A 25461-nucleotide genomic window follows, 5' to 3' on the forward strand; every position below is an offset into this window, starting at 1 on the left:
CACGTGCGTCAGGCCCTCGGCATCTCTTTTCTCTCCTCAGGTGTGGACAATTCCTGAAGGACTGTTTTCTCGCCAGGGTGGTAGGAACGCACGACACTGAGCACGAGGGAACAACAGCCTGCTGGAGGCACAGTTCTGCGACACACTCATCTTCCCCAAGTGCCACCACAACCAGCACGCTGGGGCTGGTGCAACCAACAGAGTGGTTAGGTGCAATTTCACCACCATGAGTGGCAGCAGCTCTAGGGACTATTGTGTTCACTGGTAGGAAACAGAGGTCTTAAATATTTCTTAGGTGTGCTAATTTTCAAGTATGCAAAGCTTTGGTCTAAAAATTAAAGTAGAGGCAAGACACTTGTAAGATAAAGGACGGCTGGGCTGCAGAGGAGTACAGCTCTGAGCCTAAATTCAGGAGAAGGGAACACATCAGTGAAACACAGCCCACTCAAAGCAGCAGGGAACCTGCTGGGAAACCTGCCACTCAAGTAAAATGTGTGATATTAACATAGTGGTGTTTTAACCGGTACTTTTCTGGGGCATGGATGAAATAATTTGATGTGTGAATGTAGAGCCTTACAGAGGATAGGTCCATCATGTTATTTTCAGGGCTAATGGGACAAACTGAAGGGACTTCTGAGAGATTTGCACCTGATGCCAAGCTCCAAGTACTGTACCAGTACCATGCCAGCCTGATCCGCAGCTCAGGAGCAATCCCTTGTGAGCATTATATTGAGCAACATTAGATTTGGGCTCCACAGCCTTCATCACTTCAAGTCTTTTAATAGCAATTACTCATACAAAAGGTGTTCTCCTCTCCTCTTCCTAAAAAAAAAAAAATATTATGTTTTTTAAACATTGCCTCCAAGTGGTGGGGTGAAGATGCGGACCATTTCACCTCCGAACAAAGAAGGGGCAGACTCAGGGACCTTGCCATGGCTGGCACGGTGGCTGCACAGTTTCCAGCTTCTGTCTCAGTTAATGGAAAGCTGGGGTGGTGACCTATTGCCAAATTTAACATTAAACAGCACATGCAAATGCATAAAAGCTGTTTCGAAGCATTGTCTGATAAGGCTATACCCCACTCGTGATGTGTATAACATCTCCGGGTTTATGTATTGTGAACTGACCGAAGGTCAGTTGTGTGATATGGGTGTACCACACATATGCAGCACAAAATGCAGGTCTGAAAGGTTGAGCTCCACACTCAAGCAGTTACTAATATAAAGCATTTTTGTGATACAGCCACAGGTTTGTCCAGAGATAGATGAGGAAAGCTTGAGGAACGCTTGTCAGGCATTCTCATCACAAATAAGCAGTCAGGGTAGGCATGGCCTTGAGAACAGTAAGACAAAAAAGAATTTGTCAGGATAGAATTTATTCATGAGTTTTGCACTCACTTCTTTGGGCGCAGGTTTCGAGCCTTGCAGCAGTACATGAGGCCTGGGTTCACCTGATCCCCATGTGAGCCCTGCAGTAACAAAGTGGACGAGATGTCAGAGTCTGCACTGTCTCTCTCTGATGAAATCTGTAGTCTTATCACTGTGGAATCATGTTCCTACACTGTCTTTCTTTTATTACTAATTTCAATGTAAATAGCTCTGTACTATCTTTATACAAGACTATTAAGCATCTCAGCAGCTAGCAGAGTTGATAACACAGTCCCAGCAGCCTCACTAGTACACGTGCTCTAAGAGAGAAAACTTTACAGTGAAAATAAGTAACTCCTGGCCACCTCCTGAAATTGCAGAAAGACAGGCTGAATACCTTTCGCTCAATGTTTCAGACTGTAATGCAAGCATGAGCTGTGGCTTTTCTTTAGATAGCCTACTTCATACCTGAAGACAGGAACAACTGCGTATTGTCCCACTCAGAAATGATCTCAAGGATACCTGTGCCCACAACTGAAAAAAAAATAATCATATTGGGTTTTAACAGTAGTGCAAATATCTGTGAGAACAAAATAACTACCCTTTTTAATCTCTATTTTGTTGCTGGTTTGTTTTGTTTCAGCATGAGTTCCAGCCATGCTGAGAGCAATAGTTGCCTCTGCATCCTGCACAAATGCTCTGTTTTTTCCTGACTCGCCTGAGAATAGCCCAGATCTGATACTACAAATGGTCTGCTGAGGTTTCTGGGCCTGACTGCAGATACGCTCCCTCAATGAGGTAACAGAATTTTTGCATCTGTTTGGTCATATGTGCACCTTGTCAAACGCTACTGGGACTATGCAATGGTCTTCACTAGCTGCTAGGATGTAAGTCTTGTATAAATACAGTACAGGGTTAATTACGATAAAATTAATGATAAAGGAAAGAACAAGATCCCAGGAGTGTGATTCCTGAACTATGAGATACTTACCTATCCCAGGTTACAGTCAGCTAAAAAGTCTGGCCTTGTGATGTTGCAACCTGAACAGCTCTTGCAGGCAGCCTTGGTGTTTACTAATGAGTGATGAGTCTTGCTAGGAAAACAAGAGCATAAAGCTCATGCTTTTAACTGGAAACCATCCGTAATATGTGCTCTTCTGCATCCCTCTGCCAAGCAGAACGATCGTGGCTGCATGGGTTAGTGCTCTTGTCAAAATGCTGGCAGAACCCTCCCGTAGGATGGTGCCTGGCCAAACGTGGGCCGGCTGAACTGAAGGAGTTACTATAGCATCCCCTGGAGCCTGGCTGACCTCATCTTCGGGGTTACTGGATTGAGAAGCTACAACTGTCCTGGCAAGCAAAACCACGCAGGGAGCAAATGGGAGAAGCGGTGTGTCCAGCATCAGTGCCGCTCCAGATGTTAGCACAGCTCCTGGAAAGCTGTGGCCTGTGCTGCCCAGTGGGCCCAGTTGGGCAGTCAGCATACACCAGCAATGCCCCTGCCTCATATAATGAAGGGTGCCTCAGCTTTGGTTCCTTCCATAGCATCAATTACATGTCCACATACTATCCTGTGAAACCCCTGCTCTGATGGGCTCAGTACAGCCTTTACATTTTCACAGGTATTTTGAATGGAAGGAAAACATCCCAAGGTAGTACCTGTCTGCAGGTCACCAGGGCAGAAGACTTCACAACCAGCCGTGCCTCGTCTGACATGCCATACTGGCATTCATCAGTCCCTGTCAGCTCTGCCAGACTCAGCCACCGCTGCAAGCCTCTGGCAAGTGGAGATGCTATACTTCATTCCAGTGTCACTGCTACTGACGCGGTTGGTTTGGGGCTGCTCCCAACGAGGTGCTGTGCTGCAGCTCGCTTACAACTTGTTCAGCTAAAAGAAAAAAAGGTGAAAGTCGTAGCTTGTCCTGGCCCTGCCCTCCTCACGAAGCCCTCTGGCTTCCCCAGCGTGCAGGAGAGGGTGGAGACTCCTCGGGGTGACGGCGCATGGGGAACCCAGCTCCCGGCTCGCCGCCGTTCTGCAGCAGATGCGATGACACGGGTGGGACTGCCCTGCCTTGCAAGCTGAGCGAGCCGTCGGGGCTGCGCTGCTACACACCACGCTCTCCTCTTCCTCGGCTCCTGCTTCCCTTCCACCGCCTCTGCCACCACCTCAGCAGCCCTGCAGCGCTGACCCAGACCTGCTGCTGGTAGGTGAGTTGATAGCAGCAGTTCAGCCCTTCTGTTGAGATAGATTTAATTCGGTGTAGTGGCTTGCTTTTTTGTCCATGAATTGCTTACCCTGCCACCGCTGAGGAATTAGATTCAGCAGCTGTTTTCCTCCAGCAGCCAAGGAAAACACAGCAAAACCCTTGCCTACTTTTCCCACCTTTTCAAGCGATTTTATTGAGAAATTGGGCAAGAAATTAATGAAAATATGTTTGATAAACGGGACAAAAGCTTCAAGGCTTAAAGTAAAACCAGAGAAAGGTGAAAAGTTAGAATATTTTGCAGGAGCTGCCATACTCGGAGTTTGTCCGTGCATGTTAACGCTCTGCGGATAACACGCGTGCAAAAGCCTGCACACTCACACGGCGCTGCTTACTCGCTCGCCATGAAACACACAGGGCTCTTTTCACAGAAGGCAGGTTGCAAATCCCCAGCAAATCGGTTCGCAATTAACTTCCAGATTGCCTGAATCGCATTATCCTTATTTACTCAAATGGTTTTAATTTTCTACGCGTGTTCCTGAGAAAGAGGACGGCACGGTCCTGGGCTGGCAGTGCTAGGCTGTACTGCCCTCTCTGCGTGCCCACGTCCATTCTCTGGCCAGTCTACACCCCTGTAAATGCATGCGACTAAAGAGGGGGAAAAAAAAAAGGTATATTTACAATATTCTGTGAATTCGCATGTATCCAAAATGTAAAATGCACACTTGTGGTACGTATTGTACTGTTTCAGCTTGCTGGTTGCAAGACTAAACTTTGTACCCATTAGAAAGAAGAGAAATAATAGCTCACTTAATTGTGAGTTGTCTAACAGGTTCAAGTATTCAGATAAAAAGAAAATAGCCTATTTTTTTAAAGGGTTTGAGCCAGCTTCCTTGAGAAAGCTCTGCTGAAAGCAGCTTGTGTCTCTAAAATTCTTCCTCCTGAAGTAATTTCAGTGCTTATTTTCTATACAGGTAAAATACTTTGAATAACTGCCTGGATTTTAAAAAATCCATTAAAACGCATTTCTGAATTTTGATATTCAAAATGTTACTACCACTCCTACAGTATTGGTTTTTTCTATTGGAACTGCAGATCCCACTGGTACCAAAACCTTTGTAGGAAAGACTGACAGGAATGAATGTTACTTAGCTTTTTATATAGACAATGTATCTTAAGGCATACATACAGGTTTACTGAAATTGCTTGAAAGACTCCAGGTATGGTATTGCTGTGGTTAAAGTAGGTTTAAGTCAATGGAACTTTGTGGTATATTTTGGTGATGTTTTCTATTTTTGTTTAGTGGCCCTGTGTATGAAAGGAAAATGAGACTTTGTACTTTACGAGTCTCAGAAGAATACATAGGAAAGTAACTGTACCGAGAGTTTCATTTTCTGTGCATCAAAACAGTGTGCAAAGAGATTTCACGATAGTTTTTAAGAAAGTAGTTTCATTTTGCTGTTAATAAAAGGTTAAATTTCAAGATCCAGTACTTTGCCTCCTGACAAAACTTTCTGAGACTAAATATCTCTGAAGAAAAGGGGTTTTATCAGGCTTCAACCAAAGTTGATGTTGAAATCAGTGGCAATAATATTTTTTTAAAGATTTGGGAAACATCAGAAATTTGTTAAATTCCAAAAGAGTTCATAAATTTTATATTTAACTGATGCAAAAATAATGTATTATACCCAGAGTTGCTATGACGAGGATATGAAATGCTTTAGAATATTAATTAATATTTCTGAAAACAGCAGGCAGTACATATTGTCATTCAATCTCCTGCTCATTTCTGATCTAAAGTAGGTATTTGTAAGCCACTGGCAATGAATTCTAGGATACTTCATTTAAAAAATTTCAGTTTGCATAGAAATTGATTTGATTAACATTCATCATGGTTGTTTCTTTGTCCTGCACATGGTCTGACTTAAAATGTTTCATGGCTGTATGTCACATTGAATGCAATAAATAGTTTTTTAAGCAAAGCCTAAAGCAATATTAAAAAACCTCACCATTCCTAAGAAGCAATTGCAAACAGCTGACAATCATATTAGCTGTAAAGGAGCATGCCCCCCCTTACTCCGCAGTGAAAACAAGACCTCCAAAACTGAAAAGCAAATCAAAAGCCTAACTCTAGCATACAGGGGTTATTTCCACTGTTAGCACTTCATCTTCTCTCGGCACACTGTTAGCTGAGATCCAAATCACCGCTCTCGGAGGTTTCCACGAGTGACCCAGGCAAAGCCACTGCTGCCCTGATCTTGTGTTGGCAACAATCCTGCTTGGACAGACAAGCTGGGTTATGGGACTTCCCAAGGCCCCTTCCCACCAGCTTGTCCATTTTGTCATCCCAAGTAGCAGCTGTGACAGAGTCCTTGCCAATGGTTACGCTCCTCTGAGAAGAGAGACAGCTAACACAGATTGCGTAGAGCAACTGATAAAGAACCACTCAAGTTTTAAGCAAATCAATATTCCGCAATTTCTTTCTGCAATAAATTCTAGTAGCTCTGAAAGTGTAAAACGCTATTTCAGTACTAACCTAACATCTGAAACAGGATTTTTTTACTTTGATTAATGGCATATGCCCACAAATACACCTTTCCCTGAAGGGGCGGCCATCAGGAGGAACAGCACATGGATAAACCCGTGTCTCCCACCTACAGCATCCCACCCCGTCACTGCAAGTAGCACAAGCGCACTGCAGCCATCAAGGGCCATGTGTGTTTACACCTGAGGTCCAGCTAGACCTGAATCCAGCCTCTACTCATAGCTGCCAGCAACCAACGTCTTCGCAAGGGACGATATCAAAGAGCACTATTTCTCTCTGACAGATTTGAGCAATCAGTGTGCTCAGGCCTTCCCGAACTGGAGGTTTCCTGCTGACAGCTGTATTAAATGGCCATTGAGGGACTGTCTGCTGTGGATATGTCTAATCCTTCTCATAGCTGATTTATTTATCTAGCTTCTACAATGTTTGCAAAGATATGTACCATCTAATCATAACTCAGTTGGTAACATGTTTACCTCCAACGTACTGTCTGTTTTTAAGAATGACTCTGTGAAAGTAGCATGATCCTGTATTCAGGAAAATAGTTTCTGATCCTGTGCTTACTGTCTGCCAGTCAAGTTCAGTCTGGAAGACTGAATCCATTTCATTTTTAAATGAAAAGTTTGTTTTCTAAAGAGCATTTCTGAAATTTCAGTGCAAGTGCTGAGTTAGGTTTTTATGCTGGTCTTTGGAAAAAAAAATCCAACCAAATCAAATGAAACAAAGAAGAATTCAACTATTCTGCTGATAATGCCTGAGGTCAGACTCCACCTCACTCTCCCCCTTTTGCTTATAACATTACATCAGTCATCCTGAAACATCAAGCTGAGAAAAAAATCTGATCATGTAAAATACTGATCTAGATACCTTATAAATGCAGTGATAGGTCAAGGTCAGAGTCACACTGTCTCCTGAAGAATTCTGCACTCACATCAAGCTGCTTGTTATCCAACAGTTCAGGGGATTTTGTAATGTCTATCTATGGTAGTGACTGTGGTTGAGTGTACGGTGCCTTGCTTGACCTGCTTCGTGTGTGGTGAGACTTTAAGTAAAAGTTCCCACTGTGGTTCTGAATGCACATCTCTACTTTACCAAAGCATCCTTTCAAATGGCAATGATTGCTGTCCAGCCAGACTAGCCCAGAAACTACTATATAAATAGCCTTAAAAAATTAGCAGCCTTAGCATAAGTAGAGAAGAGTGTAGGCAGTTTATCAATAAAAGGCCTCCAGACTTTAAATATTGCACATTTAATTGATGTTCAACTCACTCAAAAGCCATTTTAGCTTAAATTAAAGCTAGTTCCATTATAATTATATTTGGAACACAGTTTCTTTTCATCATAGGAAAACTGGGCCAAGATTACTGATTATGAAAAAATTCAGATCTCTTATTTTTGCCAGCACGGAAGACTGCAGTTTTGTCAGAAGAGGCAACCTGGGGCTAGACTTGGCATAGCATCGTTGCGAGACAGATGAACCAGCCTTTACATGCAGATAGGCTTGTTGCTGAAAGTAGGGCTTCCGGCGGTTTCACTGTGCTGATAGTCACAAAGGAGAGTTCAGCTGGCTGTCAAGCAATCTTAGCAAGTCGACAAGATAAGGGCTTGGGTTTTTTTTATGTGAGCATATGACTGCGTTAGATTAAACGGCTTTTTCTCCTGAGGCTCATTTCATTAACTACTCTCAAATTCATTCAGCGTGTCTGAAACAGCCTCATAATTTGCCTTCTTTGTTGCAAACAGTATAACTACACTAAGGCAGGGGACTGATCGTCCCAGAGCTCCGAGCTGCTCATCTCCCCTCACTGTTCCCATGAACATTACTAACATTTCCCCTGGTGACAATTAAAGTAATTAGACTCTGATCGGTCAACATGATATTTAAAGAGAGCTCAGCTCCTGCCGCGTACCTAAATGACCCTGTGCTACTTTGGAAGCACAAAAGGGACAAAGGTCTACACACACAAGGGACACCTGGGAATGCCCCCATGGTGCAGGTGGATGGCTCACCGGCAGGAGCTTGGTTGACAAGGGAGGCAAGATAACTTTAATTATTCCACAACTACCTTCTTGTTTTTACACGGAAAGTGAATCCAAGGAAGAGAATTACTTGGCAGTGGTGTCAGTTTCCATGTTCCTATGTCTTTGGCAAAATTCTTTTGATTAAAAAAGTAAACCAATGACTTTTAGATTTTGTTACTGTTGCAGAGGAGCACTAGAGGTAGGAGGAGTATCTTTACTTTCAAACTGCCCCTTTTAAAGAGTATCTAATGGGCAAACTCTAAGAACATTCAAAACTAGAAAGAAGTCGAGGTCCCGAACACCGCCCGTGGTGTGAAGCAGTATGGCAAGCTCAGCTCCTCGTCAGCTCCATGTCATCTCAGGGTGTGAGCCCACGGAACCCAAACTTCCTATCGGAAAGAGACAGCCTTAGATGGACATCCACAAGGCCCACAGGAGGTCCGGTGCTGAACACTGGACCCAACAGACACATCGTTCCTCTCCATACCTAATCAAATCTTCCCACTTCCCATTTTTTCTTTTACAGAGGAAAAATGGCAGAAGGCCAGCCACACCTAAGTATTCAGATGTCAGACTCGAATACAAATGGCATCCCCAGGAGAAAGCAGTCCTCTCCAGACTTAGCCAGCAAAGGAGGAAGCGTCCTAACTTTCCACAACATCTGCTACCATGTGAAGATGAAGACCGGGTTCCTGTGTTACCAAAAAACATCCCATAAAGAAGTTTTGAGGGATGTCAAGTATGTGTTTAAGCATCTCTTTAGAGTATGTGTGTGTTTTATTTCTGTCTGGACAGTTGAGTTCACTCATGTCACTGAGCCACTAAGCACAGTATACAGAATTTGATCAAGGTTTAGAAAAATTGTATGTATGTATGGCTGCTTTGTGTTTGCTATCAGCTGTACTTAAGCTTCCTGCAAGGCCTCAGTGGTCCTCAGTGGTTAGAGGACCTGTACAACAGAGAGCTCACGCTGCTGGGTGCTGTCTCCCCCGGTCCCAGCGAGGCACAGCCTTCCTTGGCCACTATCAGCATGGGGGCACACGAGCCAACTGTCATGATTCTACACTGCCTGGCAAGGCTCCCACTGTGCCATGGTGTTTAACTGAGATATCAACAGCCTGTTGTCGATGCTTGCATCACCTTCCCTAAGGTGGCCTTTGGGAAGGTTAATTTTGGGGGGTTTTAACTTAAAATGTTTTAAGACAGTAATATAAATGAGGGTTAAGTTAACTCTGAAGAGATGTAAAGTTTTCTCTTTTTTTTTTCCCCCCAACATTGAGTACTACTGCAGTAAAGGAATCACGTCGTTATGGCCTTTGTTCAATAACCTATCCATAAAGTTTGCCCATTCACAGTTCAGTAGTTAAACTAAGTGGCAAGTACTCATACAACATGCCATTCCAAGTCACCCGTGACTTTCAGCTCCCCCACTCCAATTTCTATTATAAATAGTCACCCTTTTGTGTAGCTCTGTCTGTCCTGCTCTTTGTCCAGGAAATTTCTACACCTCCTAAACATGAGCTCTTCAAATCTTTCCTACTCTCCTCAAGAGTCAAATGTTACGGCAATTTAAATGACTAACATTGGTCATTTGCAACAATGTGAGCAGAAGGCTCCTCTTCTGGCTTATTGTAAAAGATCAACATTTAACACACATTACTCTTTCCCTTTTTAGAAAATGCAGGATCTGCATTTGTTATATATTGGGGTTTTGTGTTAAAATCACATATAACATAACAGGGGCCTACAGGAAAGCTGGAGAGGGACTTTTTACAAGGGCATGTAGTGATAGGACAAGGGGAAATGGCTTTAAACTGAAAAAGAGTAGATTTCAATTAGACATAAGGAAGAAATTTTTTATAATAAGGGTGGTGAAGCACTGGAACAGGTTGCCCAGAGGAGGTGTGGATGCCCCATCCCTGGAGCGATCCAACCTCATCAAGGCCAGGTTGGATGAGGCTTTGAGCAACCTGATCTGGTGGAAGGTGTCCCTGTCTGTGGCAGGTGGGGTGGAACTAGATGATCTTTAAGGTTCCTTCCAACTCAAACCATTCTATGATTCTGTAACATATGTATAATGTGTATGCTTCTTAATCTGTGGAACCATAAATTTCTACAATAAGAAACTGAAGGAAACAAATATGGATCAGGAAGAGCAAAACCTCCTAGGTTGCATGCCATTAGACCCTAAGAACAGTTGTACTGGCCAGACCCACAGCCAAGTACTCAGATTGCTGATAACAACCAGTACCAGAGTGCAGTTCGAGGTAAACCTGGTATCACAACATAAAGACAGGCATTTGCATGTGCAGTGTGATTCTTGTGTATATCAAAGCTTGTTGAGAGCAGATTTTCAGGGCTAGTCAGGAAAAATAGCAGTGACGCCTTCATGTGCTCCAGCAAAAACATAAAAAAAAGGCAGCAGTGTTTCCATATACTGCGTCATTTCTGTAGGGTCTTTTCCTCAAATACTTTCCCAAAACCCTTTTCTATCTGGCTTACGAGTTACATGTGGCTTACAACCAGAGAAACTATCAATTGCAGCTTCTGTAAGTACAGACAAATCTCTAGTATGTTCTGTCTATAGGAAATATTATTCTCTCTGCTAAGAGAATAATACCTTTAAAACTGAATGTGGGAAAAGCAAGTGTGTGCTTCACTTCTTGAGATGCACAGGGGAAAGCACGCACACAGGTTTTGCTACGTTTTACTCAAGTTCCTGTGTGTTCTTCTTGAATTAGGTATAAAAATTAAGGTGGAGTTTGACTGATCACAAATATTGTTTGTGACCAGACAGCTTCATTAATTCCAAAATTAATGGGATGCAGAAGGTAGTTCTACAGATAATTTACACTAGCCTACCAGATGAAACAGTGAGAGAGATGAAAACACCCTATCTATTTTGTAAAAACTGTTTTGTCTTACAGTGGCATCATGAGACCAGGACTGAACGCTCTTTTGGGACCCACTGGCAGTGGTAAATCTTCGTAAGTGCCCCTTTTGCCCTACACAGCAAATTACAGCAAGGAGAAAATGAACCTGCACATATTTAGCAGTAACGGACAATACTTTCACGAAAAGATTTTGGTTTAGTTTAGGTCTGTGCAAATCTCACCGGTTCCTGAATTAAAAGAAGGTAATCAGCTTACATGACAAAGATGTAATTCAATTTTAGTCCACGCTTTCCTGATACACGATCTTTATGTACCGTTCTAGGTTAAGCTCATATTATTGAATGAATGGACACAAACACACTATGACATTGCACAGATCTCATTTCCTCAGGGAACCAGGACAAAAGAAACTCAGCCCTCAAAAGTTGCTGGGGGTTTTCTAAATAGTAAATATTTAACATAGGATGCTTTTATGTAGCTGTTTGTTGCATGCACTGAGTTTGTGATTCAGAGAGTTTACCTCCTGCACACTCATCCAACAAAGTAACCAATGTTTCTCCTAGTCTACTCGACATTTTGGCTGCAAGGAAGGATCCCCATGGGCTTTCTGGTGACATTTTGATCAATGGAGCTCCTCAGCCTGCCAACTTTAAATGTACCTCTGGATATGTAGTACAGGTAAATAATTTTTATCACTCTATGGTTTTTATTGTCCCATTCTGACTGCAGTTGTACGAAGTTGGTGCAGTGTTGCGAGTACCTTGCCTTGATCCAAGAATTGAGCCTGGTGCAGTTGCAACTCTCCTCACGTCCACCCTCGCTGGGAAAGACTCTGCTTTGTATTTGAGTCTCTTTTCTTGATGCTCTACAGTCAACAGGAGCTGACGCATTGGATCCCTCCTTGTTCTTCATTTCGGGGAACAGCCACAGGCTACCAATATGCATGGAGTATTTTCCAAGTGTGATGCTTTCCGGTAATATAACAGCTTGTACCTCCACTTGCCCAGGGACAATGTCACTAAGTCTCATTCTGAGAAAACCTTTGTCCTGCCAGGGTGGGCTGGGGAGAAAGACATGTGAAGGACAAAAGGTAGAAAACAGCATCCCTTTTTTAATTCCTTTCCCCTCCCCATGGCCTGTGCTCAGCAGCATGCTTGCAGTTTGTCAAGACCTGAAGAGGCATCTATGAAAACACTTCATAAAAGCACCCTACCCTACATGAGCCCAACCTCTCCTTTCTTTCCTTCTCTTTTCCCTGCTCTTACCTGTAGTGGGCTAAGGCTACATTGACAAATGCACAGTGACAGTGACCTGAGCCATAGCTGCTCCTCAGGTCCCTTTAGCCCTTCAGTATCTCACTCAACACCTCCAAAAAACTGAATAAGGTAAGAATACATGAGGGAGAGTTTTGATTATGCATTTTGATATCATGCATGATGGAGGGTGTTCCTATATTGCTTTGCTTTATGAATAAAGGCAAATATAATTACGTGCATGAAATCAACTCTCTGCTATGACACAGGCATTGAAGATGCACCTTACCACATGTTCTGGCAGTTGCTACTGTCCCTCTGCACGCAAAGACAACATAAAACACAGGCAGATGCAGCAAAATAGAAATTGCTAAGCAGCCACCATGTATCTACTTTTTTTTTTTTTTAATGAAGGATGATGTGGTGATGGGAACCCTGACTGTAAGAGAAAATCTGAAGTTCTCAGCAGCACTCCGTTTGCCAAAGTCAGTGAAGGAACAGGAAAAAAATGAGCGAGTGAATCAAATCATCAAGGAACTGGGTTTGAGCAAAGTGGCAGATTCCAAGGTAAGATGTGTAAATATGGTGCTTAAATCATGAATGAATATTAAGTGGTTTATTTAATTAACCAAATGGCTCAGTATAGCAGATGAAAAAAAAAAGTAAAATCCAACAGACTATTTCAGTAATACAATAATGAATAACATTTCTGTACGGCTATCTGTACAGACTCTGCACTGATACTGCCACATGCTATTACACTGTGGGGAAGGGGAAAGGTAGTCCTTGGCTGGAAAAAAAGAGAACACCTCAAGTAATGCTAACGTTAAGAAATGGCCTATGTGTGAGGTAACATCTGCATCTGTACCTGAGAGTAGGGTCAAAATTCCTTAAAAATCTTCCCAGATACTGCCGTGTCAGTAGGATGCTGTTCACTCAAGTCTTTGTTAGCACACCAAACAAGACAAGTTTCTTGTTTTCTGGCAGGTTGGCACCGAGTTCACTCGTGGGGTGTCCGGAGGAGAGCGGAAAAGGACCAATATTGGGATGGAGCTCATCACGGATCCTGCCATCTTGTTTTTGGATGAGCCAACTACGGGACTTGATGCCAGCACTGCTAACGCTGTCCTACTGCTACTGAAAAGGTGATGGCTTTGGAAACAGCTTCCTGTTTTCACCACTCAAGTCTGCTACGTTTCAGTTGTATTTGACTTAAATTACTGTTAGAATGAGCAAACAGGGAAATCAGAGACATAATTGTTTACCAGCAAGCCAAGGCTGCGAAGGGGGTAGGAAAAGGCTGCATGAACCCTCTCACTCCAAAGCAGCTGCTCACTGCAGCACACAAAGTGCCTTGTGCAAAGTGTGTGCATGCCAGGACTGCAATTTGTTCGTGATAGCTGTCACGGGCAGCGTCATTTATTTTCATGTCTGCCTGGGCCAGAAAAGTGATAAAAACATCTAAGGTACAGCCTGATAAGATGATAGATTTTAATACATATGGTAGTTATAACACAGCTAGATGTTTCCCCATCACAACATTTCAGGCATCTCTGGGAAAACAAGCACAACACACCCTCTATTTGCAAATTTTACATCATTTTGCATTTACTGCAAGCAAAGAGGACTCAAACAGCTCTGTCTGAAGCTTTTTGTTTGCATCAAAATCTTCCCAGGACCTTCCCCTCAAACAACACGCTCTGCGAGTAGGAACTGTTTTTTCTCACACAGACACTATAAATATGACTCAAATATTTTCTTTCTTTTTTTTTTCCTTTCCCCTCCTCTCTCTGGTATGCCAAGTTAATCAAACTTAACAAAGGCTTAACTAAACTTGCAAATTCTCTCATATAAATGCTGAATCAGCTCGCAAAGCTAACGTCTCTGTTGTTCTTCACTTCACATTCAGGATGGCAAAACAAGGAAAAACAATAATCTTCTCCATCCACCAGCCTCGGTACTCCATATTCCGACTGTTTGACAATCTGACACTGCTGGCTGCAGGCAGAGTGCTGTACCACGGGCCCGCTCAGCACGCCATCGAGTACTTCCAGTCTATCGGTGAGCACAACTCACGGCAGGGCCAACTGCAACAACATCTTTAGTTTGCAATAACTTGAATAAAATGCCAAATAGCGCTGGATCAAAACTGGACATAGTATGTATTAGGCAGCCCAGGATTTTACAGGCTAAGCATTCCTCTTGGTGTTCCACCTCTTGACCCATATATGTGTTTGGATGATAGGGCAACTGTTCCTGGGTGCATCCTAGCTAGATGAAGACCAGGCTAGGGTTGAGAAGGGCACATTGCCAGCTGTCACCTTGCTTTCACTGATAGAGCTGTCTGGCAGTGCCTTGGGTTCATCTCTTGGGTGAACATGGACCTTTTGAAGCTGCAATGCTGCTTCAAAGCAGCATTGAAGCGGTGCCAGCTGCTCAACGGGCAGAATGGCATGGCTGTGTTCATGATGGCCATGCACAGCTTTCCGCCAGTCACACAGCCACTGCTTAGGGCTTGTAATGTTGTCACCGCAGGGTACCAGTGCGAGCCGTACAACAACCCTGCTGACTTTTTCCTGGACATCATTAATGGAGACTCCACTGCGGTGGCAATGAGCAAGACTGATGAAACTAACAAAGGTACGAAACCCAGAGCTGAGTGAAATTATTGTATTTTGCCAGAAGTTGTCTAGCACAACACAGAAAAATCACTTATAGGTGTCAAACAACCAATAACTATGTTGTACAAACACATGGTTATTTGTATGCATGAGAGTATTATGTTCCGCTGATCCATGTTGCTTTAAAGGGAAAAAAAAAAAAGAAACCACACTGTTGCTAAATCCTTTTTGTTTATATGTGGAAAATAATTAGCATAACTTGAAATAAGTACCAAATGCACTTACAGCCCTACTATATAAAATACTCCTGTTTATGCAAGAATAGTTTGCCTCTCATAAATAGGTATTTAGTAATTTGTCATTGCTATCCATCTCTTCATAAACTGACCTGTCTACTTTTGTGTCACACTCAAATTACGAGATGTTAAAGGTGAAAGAATATTTTCCTGTGTTGAAGTTATAATGTCTAGGAGTATAAGAAACTGTTTTGTTAACACAGAGAAAGAGCTTTTTTCATCTTCAAGGCAAACCAACTGAAGCCCTGCAGAAGCAGAGATGATAAACCAGGACAATTGTTCCAGTTAGGGATATAATTTGATGCAGTTATGACTTGTAATTTTTACCTAATAGAATGGTTTATCTGTTATGAAATTACTGTTTTCCTTCCTTTGAGTAGGGTGGGAAGAGGGGGTAGAGACAGGGGACCAGGGTTCTCCTGATGCTTCCTTGAAGTTGTGGTAAGGCAGAAATTATCCCCAAACTTACAAAAAATATCTACCTATGTTCAGTACCATGCTTTTCCATCCTGTCTGTTGCTACTCATTATTAGCACACTCTTTTTTCACATGAATGAAAAGGGAAATGAAGGAATGAATATGCTATGTGCCCAAACAGAGTTTCACTATATATTTACCAAAGAAACAACTAGCATTTTACAATAATGTCGTGTTCAGGTACTGACTAATATTATAGCTGGCAACACACATTGTATTTGTCACTGGAAAAGCACACACTGAACTACAGTTGAGAAACAAAAAAGAAGCTCCAGCTGAAATTTCTTTATGACGAACTCAAAGGTTTGACTGAAGTAGACATGAGCAGGATTACCTGGATCTCAAAGTCTAGTAGGTCTAGGATTATCTCATCAGATCGATGTAACAGATCACTTACAGAAACCTCAGGGGGGTGAATCACTTTTTGATTAAAAGTCAGATTGCTGCCAGTTTGAAACTTCATTGGCACACAAGGGTTTACCTGGTCAGTCTGGTCAGTCTGCTGTGACGCTGCTGCCCGTGTGATAGGTTGCACTGACAAAACCAGAGGTTTGGTCTTATTTGGTCTTATTTATACTGACTCTTTTGAATCACATGCTATGAGACTGAGTGCAATGAATCATTGGAACTAAACGTGCATATTAATTCCTCTGGTTGTTAGTAACTCTCCCACTCCAACATAAATCTCCTGGCTTAACTCCTAAACCATCTTCCCATCTCTTACAGAAACAATCATGCTTTTAATCTTTTCAGCAGAGAGCACTGAAGAACGCATTGAATATGGTAAAACCTTGGCTGAGAAGTTAGCAGAAAAATACTCCAACTCTGCCTACTACCAAGAAACAAAAGCACTATTAGAGAATATTTCTTTGGGAAATAAAAAGAAAACAAAAGCAGTTTTCCGACAAATCACATATGCCAATTCCTTCCTTCATCAGCTGAAATGGGTGTCCAAGCGCACATTTAAAAATCTGATAGGAAACCCGCAAGCTTCCATAGTTCAGGTAATGCTATTTGTATCTATCCTTTTGTGGTATACATTGAATTTATTCTGCTCCTATATTACACAAGTCATTGGGATAGTTTTGCCTCTTGATAGTTTGACTGCAGTAAGCCTCTGAAAAAAGCGTTCAAGGTCTAGAAATCTGATTCACTAGAAGGTGTCCTCAACGCTCCCAAATGAGCAGTATGAGGGACCATTTGCTAATTAATTTTGGACTACTGAAAGACTTTGAAGGGGCAAGATCTCTTCCAGCAGGGTATTTGGCTGCTCCTGGCCAGGAGCAGATTATCTCTCAAGTAGTTTCAAACATTTGCTCAAGAACATTCTTCAGACTCGACTCTAATTGTCCAGGCTTGGCGCTGTGGGGTTTGGCCTTAAATCTCCCCACCAGGGAAAGTTAATGGTCTACACTTGCATACTTAATTAAACTCTTAATTAAACTTCAGCACACAATGATGTGATGGTAGTTGGCTCAAATCTAAAAGTATTTTCACAGTTTCATAATGTTTGTGTTGTTTGGTTGTTTGACTGTTCATAATGGCGATGATGTCTTCTGCAGAAGATGTGATTAAGACCACAATAGGGTTTAACACCTGCCACAGAAGATGAGCATGTTCTACATGACTGACCCTGTTAGTGCTGCTTTTTCAGAAGAATTGACACCAAAAGTGTCGATTTCTTCAAAGGTGCACATTGCCTTCAAAAATAAGGAACGCCTGGCTGACCTCTGGAGAATGACTAATCCTCAGGAATCCCCTAGTTCACGAGCCAAACTCTCCAGTCCCAGTACCAGCAAAATTCCCGCTGCAATTCTCAGCAATTCTAGAGGAACCAATAGAAAAATTGGTCCTCAGCCAGGGGTATAAATTATCTTCATCATGGTTTATATAATGAGTGAACAAATGGCTAGTGTGGAGGGGAAATGAGCCCAAAATCCCCAAGGTTAAAAGGCTTTGAGTATGTGTGTGTGTCTGTATGTTGATACTATGGAGATCCTTAATAATTGCTTTGTAAAAGCTTGACCTTGTGACAAGAATTAGACTCTCAAGGATCTCGTAATACCCCAAGGTTAATGGTCCTGACTTGTTTCTCACAATCTTTTTTATCTCCCCACCCTCATTAGGGATGGATTTTACAAGCATTCTTTGAGAGGTACATGGCTCATTAAGCCTTTTTTCATTAATCTGCTCCAAATTGGTCTTGATATGATCCCTGCTTTCCACTACAATTGGCTTAGGAGCTGAATTATCCCTGACATTTGCTCCTTTCGGCAGGATCTTAGCGATAGGGTACCATGGATCAAGGGGTTTATGGTATTATGATTCATGCATTGCTCACGCTTAAAAATGACAGAACTGCCTGATACCATCAGTTTTGCTGAATTTTTTTGTCATTTGCATTTAGCATTAAAAAAGTGTGATGTACACAATTATATCCTTGAGGCAGCTGGTATCTTTGGTATTTAAATTGTGTTACAGTCTGCAAATATCAGTACACCTACAACCCAATCGTAGTATCTTGTCCCGAATTGAATAAGATGTGTGATAAAGTTCAGCAATTATACACTGTGGAGCATGAAAATAAACTGACATCCCCAACTCAGCAATCAGGAAAGCCTGCTTCCCATTATTGGTTGCCAAGCTCAAAGTAAAGCTTGGCAGAAACCTCCGCAGGAGCACTGCACTCAAAAGCCGTGATCAGCCCTAGAGCTGAAGTTACGCTTGTCACTGACAGCAGAAAGCGAGTCCACCAACCGTCCCAAGAAGGATGAGTGGTGGAGGGTATCAGTAGGGAGAGAGGAGCGATGTTGCAATACAGCACCAATTAGCTTAATCACAACATCCAAGAATGGCTGGAACAGTGGTGTGTCTCACAGACATCTCTCGAAGGATGCCCTGGCGCAAGACTCAAAGTACAGCTGTGCTACAGGTCGCTAACCACCCCATTGATGCCCTCTCCAGCTTGGAGAGCTTTTCTCCTTTCTAAAAACACTTCCTGTCCATCTATCTACATGCACTCACTACATATTTCAAACTCCTGAAGCTTTGAAAGTAATGAGAATAATACTTGCCCTCTTTTCTTTTTTACATTTAGCTGTGTGTTACGGCTTTCCTGGGACTGGTTGTAGGTGCCATTTTCTTTGGACTTAAAGAGGACTCTGCTGGACTACAGAACAGGTTAGTCAGTTTAGGTAATGGATATCCAAAAAAATCTCATAAAGCTCTTTCATTGTTAAGATAGGATAACGACCAGCTTGGAGGCTGAGAAGGAACTTGCGAGCTCTTTATGAAATAGATCTACCTCTTTAAAGCAAAAGCTTCCCTGCACATCAGTAGGTAAGGCCAAGCCTACGTTAGTGACTTCAAAGTGAGCGTGTTCTTCTGCCTCTAGGAAGGCCCCTGCAGAACTGAGAGGGGGATGCAGTTCTGCCCTGCCGTGCTGTAACCTGGACAAGCAGTCCAAATGAAGTGAGTAACGCTGCTTCCGTAGGATGACATTTTTCAGTGCCAGTCAGGTTGCTGAAAACGCTGAACAGCAGATACCATATTAAAAAGGCTTAATTCAGCACGGCAGCAGTTTAACTTCCTTTCTGCAAAGATTTCCCCAAGATAAAAAGATTAAAGATTAAAATGTACAGGCTTGGCTACATAAACCTGGGTAACTAAAGCTTTGATCTTGCAACTGCTTCTATATACACGCTTGAGTTTGCCAGCAGTAAGTCAGAAGGTGTACCTAAAGCTAGATTTTAAAATTATTCTGCTCTGTGCATCATTTTGACAGCTGTACGTACATGACCTGACAAATGGGTTTGCAATTAAGAAAGCTCCGGGTTTTTAGTCTCGAAACACTTCATAGCATTTACTTTAAAATGGCCTAGTTTTAAATTGGATATGAAAATGTGAAAGCAAAGCTTTAAATTTTAGTGGAAAAGCCCAAAACAACTTCTCACATTGCTTATTCAATTCCTCACAGTTTACATCAGACAAGTGCCTCGGACTGAGAATTTTTAACGTGTCAGGAAATTGCATAATAAACAAGGAAAATCAGTTCATTTTCTATCCTTTGACCGCATCAGAGAACACACTATCCTTGCGTGTGAATCACAAATGCTGCCTGTACCATGTCTTCTTCAGGCTTGTTCCTAAACCTTCTCCCGTGGAATTTGGGATGGGAGGTCACATACTGCTGAGCTCCAGGCACTACAGTTAGATTTACGTACGCTTTAGTGGAAACACTACATTTACATCACATTCGTAATAACAGCTTGCTGTTTTGGTTTTTGTAGAGTGGGTGCAATGTTCTTTCTGACCACCAACCAGTGTTTCAGCAGCATCTCAGCTATTGAACTCTTTGTTGCGGAAAAAAAGATATTTATGTAAGTAAAACATACAAAAAGGTTAACAGGGGCTACTATTATAGCATTTGTTTGTTCGCCCTGCTGTAGATAATTGTCATTTGAGTACACCTAGTGCACAGTTTTCAAATCATTTCACTGTTAGTCCTCATTGCAAATGTACTCTTTTAGCCTGTTAGTGAGTTTTCTGCGAATCCCCAAAACGCTACCTATGATTGCAAACAGCTCAGAGTTTAAAATTATTAACATATGTATGAAAAAATAACTGAATACTCGATTTAGGTATTGATTAGTAAGTCTGTTACTTGCTAGTAAGGACAGTAAATACTATCTAACCTGATTCTTTAAAGCTATGCACATGACACTGTACAGAAGAGGAAAATTATTTAAGCTTTACCCTCTCGGCTTTGACAACATGACACATACATTTACTAAAAATTACGTGCACAGTATTCATATTCATTTGCATATGAAAATGCCACCATTACTGTAGTGTGTGGCTTACTGGACCTTTGCATTAAAGCCTAACCATGAAAGAATTCTTTTTTTCCAGTATTGGCTAGAATTCATCTCCAAGTGAAAATAACTTTACTGGGTTTTAGTGATTAAATTTGTAATATGCTGTATACATCTCTGTGTTCCAGACATGAATATATCAGTGGGTACTACAGGACATCTACATATTTCATCTCAAAGCTAATGGCTGATATAATACCCATGAGGACTACACCAAGCATCATCTTCACCTGTATAACTTACTTCATGTTAGGCAAGTATGGTCTCCTACAGTCCCATTACAACCCCCTCTATAAATCAAGAAGTCACTTGCATTTTATATATGTGCATGTATACATATATATTTATATAGGCTAAAGCACTATATCGGCATGGCAGTGGTTACTGCGCTTGCTTTTAGCATATCATATATGCTTTTAGCATATCATTTAGCTTTTCTGTTTACAGAAAAGACATGCTTTTGAAGATTTAAGCATTCAGGACAGAATCTGTGACATGTCTCATCTCCACTGTCCCTAGAAGGAAGCGTGCCATAACCACTACTACATAGGTTTGATTTATTCCCCTTCATTTACAGCCATCTTAGCTTCCGGTAACTTTTACAAGATGTTTTTTTCCATCCTTGCAAGAACACTTATCAAAGGAAAAGCTTTAAGAACTTAATATTGTGTGAATTAATATCAGCATGTTCTTTTTGGCAAAATGCCTTCTGGTTAGTGAGCAGACTTTGAAAACTGCTTGCACCAGCTTTTACAACCCTAGAACACTTTCAAATGTCATCCTTAAAACATGTCCCAAGCTGACCATTTTCCTAGGGTAAGGTTTCAGATAACGACATCCTTTTGGGATGTCCCAAAAGCTTGAAAGTACAAGTCAAATTTTAAAATAATCATAGTTTGCTTTTGTTTCCTATTCCTTTTCCCTAAGGAATAGGAAACAAGGCCACATCAGCAAGAGGCTTTCAGACTGCAAAACTAGAATGAGATAGACCTTGCCACTAGGTCCATTGGGAGAGCTCGCTGCTGGAAACAAGTGAAATACAGTACAACTGCTGCTTATGGAGGTGCTCTAGAAACATCTCCTTGGTAGACAACTTGAAGCCACAGTGAAGCCTTCACCTTGGACTGTGTGGAGTGTAGTACTGTAACTTCTACTCGTTCTGCTGTCTCCAGTGTTACTGCAGTTACAGGCATGATTTTTATTCATCCTGTCCTCCATTGACAGGGCATACACACTGGGCTCCACTGCAAGCTCCACTGCAGTCTTGGGTGTCAGTGACATAGCCTATGCTGTCAGACAAAACGTATTCTGTAGGCAGGATACACTACGTAAGCCAGGGTAGTGATCAGGTTATGGTAGAGCTTTTGGCAGAATCATACTGAAACCCTTCTTGTTCTGATCTTTAAGGTTTGAAACCAACAGTAGAAGCCTTCTTTACAATGATGTTTACCCTTATGATGGTGTCCTACACAGCCACTTCTATGGCACTAGCCATTGCAGCAGGACAGAGTGTGGTCGCTGTAGCAAACCTGCTCATGACTATCACATTTGTTTTTATGATTGTGAGTAGCATTATTCAGTTTTGTAGACAGAAACCTGAAATTGTAGAAATGCTGAAATCTAGAAATCCTACTAGCACAGAGTTCAGCTGAATTCTGCAAAAATACTGTGGGGTTGTGCTTGCCAAATATCCTGATCTGAATATTCTGATACTGTGGGATTGAATATTCTGATTTGTCCTTTCAACTGACAATAACCATGGGGGCGGGGGGCTGAGTGTGAAGGGAAGGGAGAGTGGTTCCTCTGCCCTCTTCTCTGTGGCTCTGGCCGTCAGCGTACTGCCTGGAAAGCAGAAAAGGACTTAGAGCTCCATTTCATTCACTCTCCTTTAGCTTTGCCAAAGAGAAATTTGGCTGGCTGAGAACAAGACCCGCAGCCTCCTGCCCTCTGAGATCACTACCTTAGTTGCCCTCCTCAGCTGCAGTGCCAACCATCGGGCATGTTAGAACCGGACAACACACAAACAGCTACAGTTAGAAGACAGACACCATAAACGATGAGGCAGCGCTGAACCAACAGGCAAAAAAGATGTTTCCTCAGCCTCAGGGCACACAAGCAAAACCGAGGGCACGCCTCCGGCAGCTCCACGTGCCCAAGTAACAGCAGCCAGTTCATGTGAACCCATGTGGGACCCACAGATGGGAAACATCCTGGTTTAGTGCATGGGTGGAAGCATTCCCTGCTACTCATTTTGAGAGAAGAACCACATGGGGTTATGACCCAATGCTGGGTAACAGAAATGATTCCTTCCTTCTCCCATGTTCTCCCACTGGAAGAGTTTCTTCCTCTAGAAATGCCTTCCCACTTGTTTTTAATTGAAGCAGAGTCAAGAGCTAGAGAAGAACACATGGGAACAGCATGTAATTTCTAATTTGTTTTATTTTGTTGTTGTTGTTGTTCTTGGGGCTTTTTGGTAATACTTGCCTCTAGATTTTCTCTGGGTTGCTGGTAAATCTCCCAACCATGATGTCCTGGCTCTCCTGGCTCCAATACTTTAGCATCCCTCGATATGGAATGACAGTAAGTGCTATGTTTTCCTGTATACAGACTTGGAAAAGACTTGCTAGAAAGGGATGTCTTTACTCGTGATAAAGAAAACTCCAAACTTTATGGGCTAATGAGCAAAAGGCAAGCTAATTAAATACAGCAACATCAGAATATAGTGCAGTATCTTGAACCAAGAAAGGCTTCTCATCAAGCAGCACCCACTGCAGTTTAGAAGAGCTCATTCCTGTAACTTGGAAACACCTCATATGAGAGAGATGCTAAACAACTACATCCACTGCGATGCAGTCGGACAAAAACAATACAGAGTAAAGAACAATGTTATCCCTAAAAAACAAGCTTTATCTTTTCTATCAATCAAACAAAAACTTGTCAAGCTTAAAGTAATCTCTTAATTTATGATAATTTAAGCCAGGGTGATGTTTCGCAGAGAAATTTGGGTTTTAATATGCCTATACAGAAATAGTCTAGCCTGGGGGAAGTGTTAAAGCCTGGTGACGCACGTGTGGACTGCATACGTTCCTCTCTTAAAAGAAAAAGAACTATGTTCCTTGGTTAAAAATGGGAATTTGGCCAACATAATAAATAATAGTACCATCATGTTTTTAGAATAATTTTGGATTTAATTATATCTCATCTTGTTAATGTATCATTCCTTTACCCACTAATTTCTGTTGTCATTGTTTCTTTTGTTTTGAAAGGCTTTACAAATCAATGAATTGACTGGTCTGAACTTTTGCAGCAGCAGTAACAACACAAATTCAATCAGCAGCAATAACTATCGACAAATGAGCCAGCCGTAAGTACTTTGGTACCTTAAAATGAATCCCATTACCAGTAACTTGCAAAATCCCAAAGCATTAGTCTGTCTGTGAGAAACTCACTGATGGCCAGCAGAATCTGTGAATTTTAATATGGAAAATGAAGTTTGACTGGGTTTTTGCATTCTGTCTGCAGAGAATATTTTGCTTACTGTCATATTTAGTATGTATAACACTAGAAATATCTGGCATTGTGCTTCTCACTTGACTTTGAACGGCGTTTACTGAAACACATACACACAACAATTATACAGCCTCTCAAAACCCATCTCAGTTTCCTACAGGAAACTGACTGTAGCTACAAGAAAAACATATTTACAAATAAAAAATGAAATAGTAACACATAGCTGCTGTTTACCTGGCCTACCACAGACATGAAATCACACTACAACTTCTAGAGATCTTTCTAGATCCTTCTAAGTGACAAAGTTTATAACTGTGCGTGTATTTGTCTGTAGGTGGTGTACTGGAGATGAATATCTGAAAAATCAAGGCATTGACGCGAGTAGCTGGGGCCTGTGGCAGAACCACCTGGCTCTCGCCTGCATGACCATAATACTCCTTACCATTGCATACCTGAAACTGCACTTCATGAAGAAGTTCTCTTAAAACCAGAATGAAAAATGCAATTCCCACTCTTCAGTACTTTGAAAAACTGACTGTGCGGCCGACTTGAATCTTTTTTAAGATACCTTCCTTTGTACTTTTGTTTATGATTACACAAGTCAACAATGTGAATGCCATCCTTGTATACTGCTTAATATCAATGTACGTTGCTGAAATGTCTAGCATGCCTCAGTTCTCTTTGCCATAAAAAGTATACAACTATTCATTTCTTCAGGAGACTACTCAGTCTTTCTGAGCGCTCTAGCTATGAACTTTATGTTAAACAACAAAACTAATATTTAATGGCTTAACATGGAAAAAATTAATGGTTCCATGCTTTAATTAGCACCTGCCTTCACTGCCAAGCAATTCAGTCCAAAGTGATGCTTATCAGGACACCAGTGCAGTCTTGATTGCTAACGTGGTCACGGCCTATGTGACACAGTAACAAAAACATCCTCTTCATCCCAGTGCACTTCTCATGCTCTTTTCTATTTGGGAATCATTACTGCTCTGGAGTGTACTTGATTGATGCCATCAAATTTTTTCTTACCAAGCTCAAGTGGTAGAAACACTATTTTTTTGAACAAAGGTGACTGTACTTTCTTACTCTGCCAGCGTGCATAACCCTTGTTCTGAAACTTGCGTTTTCTCTGCATAACTGCAAGCATCTTCACTGTCCTGCTACTGCTATTGTGAGCTCTCAGTCTTTTTTACGGCACCCAATTTCAAGTGTGCAGCTAATCAGGCTGGTACCACGTTTGTAAGAGTCCGTAGGTTGCAGCAACCCATTCCTGGCAGCCCAGCTTTTCCCGTCCATACACAACAACGGTAGTTCATCTCCTTCCACTTGCTACAGATGCAGCGGCACTTCCAACAAGTATCTCCGCCCTTATCACTCCTCATTATTATTTCG

The 25461-nt window shown here is 42.0% G+C and overlaps 1 protein-coding gene across 4 annotated transcripts; it reads left to right on the forward strand.

Moving 5' to 3' along the window:
* The first annotated feature begins 3403 nt into the window (after positions 1–3403).
* Positions 3404–25458, forward strand: ABCG2 (ATP binding cassette subfamily G member 2 (JR blood group)). 4 transcript variants are annotated; one of them, XM_086612576.1, is made up of 16 exons: positions 3404–3575; positions 8665–8877; positions 11066–11125; positions 11596–11710; positions 12700–12852; positions 13273–13430; positions 14195–14346; positions 14821–14925; positions 16433–16683; positions 18777–18859; positions 19969–20058; positions 20682–20806; positions 21961–22115; positions 23044–23133; positions 23820–23917; positions 24398–25458. In XM_086612576.1, the coding sequence occupies exons 2-16, from the start codon at positions 8672–8674 to the stop codon at positions 24546–24548; spliced, it is 1992 nt and encodes a 663-aa protein (XP_086468702.1). In that variant the 5' UTR covers positions 3404–3575; positions 8665–8671; the 3' UTR covers positions 24549–25458. The 4 variants fall into 4 exon arrangements, 3 of the variants coding, with proteins under 3 accessions (XP_086468702.1, XP_009989426.2, XP_086468703.1); XM_009991124.2 differs by having other exon boundaries at positions 16436–16683; XM_086612577.1 differs by having other exon boundaries at positions 3404–3571.
* Positions 25459–25461: the final 3 nt, after the last annotated feature.

This window comes from Tauraco erythrolophus, chromosome 5 (genome assembly GCF_009769465.1).
Source record: "Tauraco erythrolophus isolate bTauEry1 chromosome 5, bTauEry1.pri, whole genome shotgun sequence".
Taxonomy (NCBI): Eukaryota; Metazoa; Chordata; class Aves; order Musophagiformes; family Musophagidae; genus Tauraco; species Tauraco erythrolophus.

Coding starts and splice junctions, on each gene's coding strand:
- ABCG2 (XM_086612576.1), top strand. CDS start 8,672: ATGGCAGAAGGCCAGCCACACCTAAGTATTCAGATGTCAGACTCGAAT. Junction 8,878..11,065: donor GAAGTTTTGAGGGATGTCAA/GTATGTGTTTAA, acceptor TTTGTCTTACAG/TGGCATCATGAGACCAGGAC. Junction 16,684..18,776: donor CGCAAGCTTCCATAGTTCAG/GTAATGCTATTT, acceptor TTTTACATTTAG/CTGTGTGTTACGGCTTTCCT.